We start from the raw sequence: 3,402 nt of genomic DNA, 5'->3' as shown, positions 1-3,402 counted from the left end.
GGGGGGGGATTTGCATACGGCAAGAGACTAGGGTGCAGTGATGCTGTGGATTTTACTAAGAGTGTTTCGATGAGTTTTTGAGACTATAAGTGTGTTAGTTAGAGTTTGTGGTGTGTGTAGGGTTAGTAGTAGTTTTGCTAGCTATCGCTACATGGCTTCATAGCGAGCGCTGACGCACAGTGAAGAGAGACTGGGATGGCCATTTAGACCTCGACTGCAAAGGGTTAAGTCGTGTTTTAGATTGTTCTTGAATACTGCGTACCCCCGCTAAATCTTTTAGGGGTACGCAGTGCCCTGCCGTATCCCCTTACTTTCACCCCTGGTTATAGGGAAACATGGACACACAGTGTTTTTGACCATTCTTGGCAGTGCTCTACAATTTTCCACTCTGACAAAAACCTCTTGCCGATAGCCCTCAATCTCCATGCGCACGGCAGAACTAGGTGTCAATAGCTGTCGAAAATCCCACTTTTCATCCAGTGAATAAATTATTAATAATTTGTTGTTTATTATTTTGTTTTAGTGAGATACACTGATATAGTAGTTTATAAACACCTACACTGGTTCAGTGCAACACCCATCAAAACAGAAACATCGGTAGGTTGGCTGATAAACAAACCTGTTGGATTTACGGTATGTTATACTGACAGGGCATACCAAACCAACAGAACACCAGCATCAAGCAGAGATGGACTAAAATCTAACATCTAAAATAATGTGAAAGATCTTACTGTGAGATGGTTCTGGTATGGGAGTAGCTGGGAGAGGTCGCTGGGACCTTGGTTGACTTGATGGATGGGCCATTTTGATGGGACCAACAAATTCGACGAAGGTCCCTGGGAAGTCGCCTCTCTGCTTGGTGCGTTCGTTGTATCCTAGGAGCCAGCCTAGATGCTCCGGGTGCTCCTCAAAGCCGTCCTCAAAGCTCTGCACTGACATCAGAGAGGCCTTGCTGACGGTCAAGAGGTCCCCTGGCTGCAGGTCCAAGTCCTCTTCCTGGTCCTTGGTAAATGTGTAGAGCACACGGTATTGAAAACCATCTGTCGCCATCGGAGGAGTTCCTTTTTTCGAAAATTATGGAATCCTGCTCAGAAACTGAAGCTGCTGCTGAGTCACTAAAGGGAGGTGTTGGCGCTGTGGTTTCTAGGCTGGGGGGGGCTGAAGGAAGGAGGGGAAAGTCACCCAAAGCTTAGAAGCATTTTTACTAGTTTATAACGTAGCTGCTGTAATGACTGCAGTGGCAGCAGCTTCAGAGCTGGCCAGTGTTGCTGGACTGCTGTACTTTCCTCAGCTTGATTCCGCGGTTCAGCCAAATGATGGAGCAGAGGGAGAGCATCGGCAACATACTCCTTTAAGCAGCAAAAACCTTGAGACTTGTCCTACTTTTGTGTTCTGATGAAAGATTACAAAAAGCCAACAGCCCAGTGTTGGTGGATCTCCACGCTCTAAATAGCTGTCGAAAATCAGGAGGAAAAATGTTTGGAGTAGAGAGCTTTTTAATCCTTTAAGTTTGCTGAAATTCAGGAGAAGGAATAACTGATCTGCGTAACAGAAACAGGAAACAAAGAATAAAAAAAAATAAGTTAAACAAGTGATACTAATTTGAAAATAATAAAAAAAGATGTTACGAAACAATCACAGTTACGGCTAAAAGGATGACGCTGATCGATAAATACCCAAAGAAAGGCGGCACAGACCTACGTGAAATGAAGCTAAAGCGATGCATGAAAATGGCGAACTGCGACAGCTCCATGTATCTGTGCAGTCTACACTTATGAAGGAGAGATCGGATGATGATGCTGCGTCATAGCCAACAGCAGACTGCGACCTGGACTGGAGCCTTAGCTAAATTCATTCCCTCCGCAGAACACCTTCCACAGGAACGACAAGTTTCACTATGAAATAACCTTTCTTTCAAAACGCACACCAACAAGGCTGATGAACAGAAGTGGAAGGAAGGATTTTGCAGTATGAGCATGCAACCAAAGACATGAACCACAAATCAGCTAGAATGTTCCTAAATTGGCAGGGCGCTTTGCCACAGTTGTTCCTACACGGGACAGAAAAGCAGTAACTGTGTTGATTCAGATCTATTTTGGTTTGCTTTAATCAAAACACTTCAGTCACTCTCTATCACATTTATTCTATGCAACATAAAGCTAGTTAAAAACAAATAGTCATTAATGTGTAAAGATTTCTATATGTAAATGCAGCAAATACATCATCAGGGGTTATGTGTAATTGAAAACCACAATATACATAACTGCAAAGCCAAATGAAATGCACACAGCATATATAGTTTGTGCCGAGCATCTAAAAGAAAACAGCTTAAAAAGGTTGTTTATAGTCATAAATAAGAAATCTCTTCTAACTCATCCATCCATCCATTTTTTAACACCTTTGTCCCTTAATGGGGTCGGGAGGGGTGCCGGTGCCCATCTCCAGCTAACGTTCCGGGCAAGAGGCAGGGTACACCCTGGACAGGTCGCCAGTCTGTCGCAGGGCAACACAGAGACACACAGGACAAACAACCATGCACACACACACTCACACCTAGGGGCAATTTGGAGAGGTCAATTAACCTGACAGTCACGTTTTTGGACTGTGGGAGGAAACCGGAGTACCCGGAGAAAACCCACGTATGCACAGGGAGAACATGCAAACTACATGCAGAAAGACCGGGGCCGGGAATTGAACCCAGAACCTTCTTGCTGCAAGGCAACAACTCTACCAACTGCACCACTGTGCAGCCCTCTTCTAACTCATTCTGCCTAATAAATGAAAGACGATTATTTTTAAATTATCAGTCTAAAAATCACAGACAGAAAACAATATTATAGAATCCCTTATGGACCAATCAGAAGTCTATTTAGCAATCTAAGAATGAGACTCAATACAAACTGCTGCTGCATTACATTTCAAAATAGAAATTATGAGACAGATGAGAGATTACCATTTCCAGATTAAGTACAACATCTGTAGTTTGTGGACCTGGCAAGGACAATGGTCCTATTAAAGTCTAAACAGAATGAAATGATGTCTGAGGAGCAGGAACAAGTAGGAATAAAAAGTGTGGCAAAATAGTGACTGCGATCATCCGGTTGTTTTGGTTTATTTGCTAAAACGAAATTTGGGGTCTTTTCCAAAATGGCTAAATCCGACAACCTGAAGGCCTGGTCTGCGAGGCCTGGTGTACTCCATCGTTTCAGAAATCTCCACGAATGGACAACATTTGCAATGATAGTGCACAAAATAATCAGCTAAACGTCCAGTCTGCATGCATGAATATAAAAGTGCATGCTTCTAAACCTTAGACTAGTTATTCTCTCTCCCCCGTGGCATTCCAAATGAGCACACACGTTTACTGAAAACGCCTTGTGAATATGAAAAAAAACTATATAT

The 3,402-nt window shown here is 43.2% G+C and overlaps 1 protein-coding gene across 4 annotated transcripts in view; it reads right to left on the bottom strand.

Annotated features, from left to right (window-relative positions):
* pik3r2 (phosphoinositide-3-kinase, regulatory subunit 2 (beta)) overlaps positions 1–3,402 on the bottom strand; it is a 91,540-nt gene that overhangs the window by 49,766 nt on the left and 38,372 nt on the right. For 3 of the 4 annotated variants that reach the window (XM_008433459.2, XM_008433458.2, XM_008433463.2), the window contains exon 2: positions 732–1,541. In XM_008433459.2, coding sequence (XP_008431681.1) covers positions 732–1,050 — 319 coding nt within the window. In that variant the 5' untranslated portion in view covers positions 1,051–1,541. Of the gene's footprint in view, positions 1–731; positions 1,542–1,697; positions 2,137–3,402 lie in introns of those variants that run through there. The other variant, XM_008433460.2, reaches the window with a different exon arrangement.

Source organism: Poecilia reticulata, linkage group LG17 (assembly GCF_000633615.1).
Source record: "Poecilia reticulata strain Guanapo linkage group LG17, Guppy_female_1.0+MT, whole genome shotgun sequence".
In the NCBI taxonomy this organism is placed as follows: Eukaryota; Metazoa; Chordata; class Actinopteri; order Cyprinodontiformes; family Poeciliidae; genus Poecilia; species Poecilia reticulata.
Note: the sequence above shows the minus strand (reverse complement) of the source record. Positions and strands in the feature narration are given on the sequence as shown.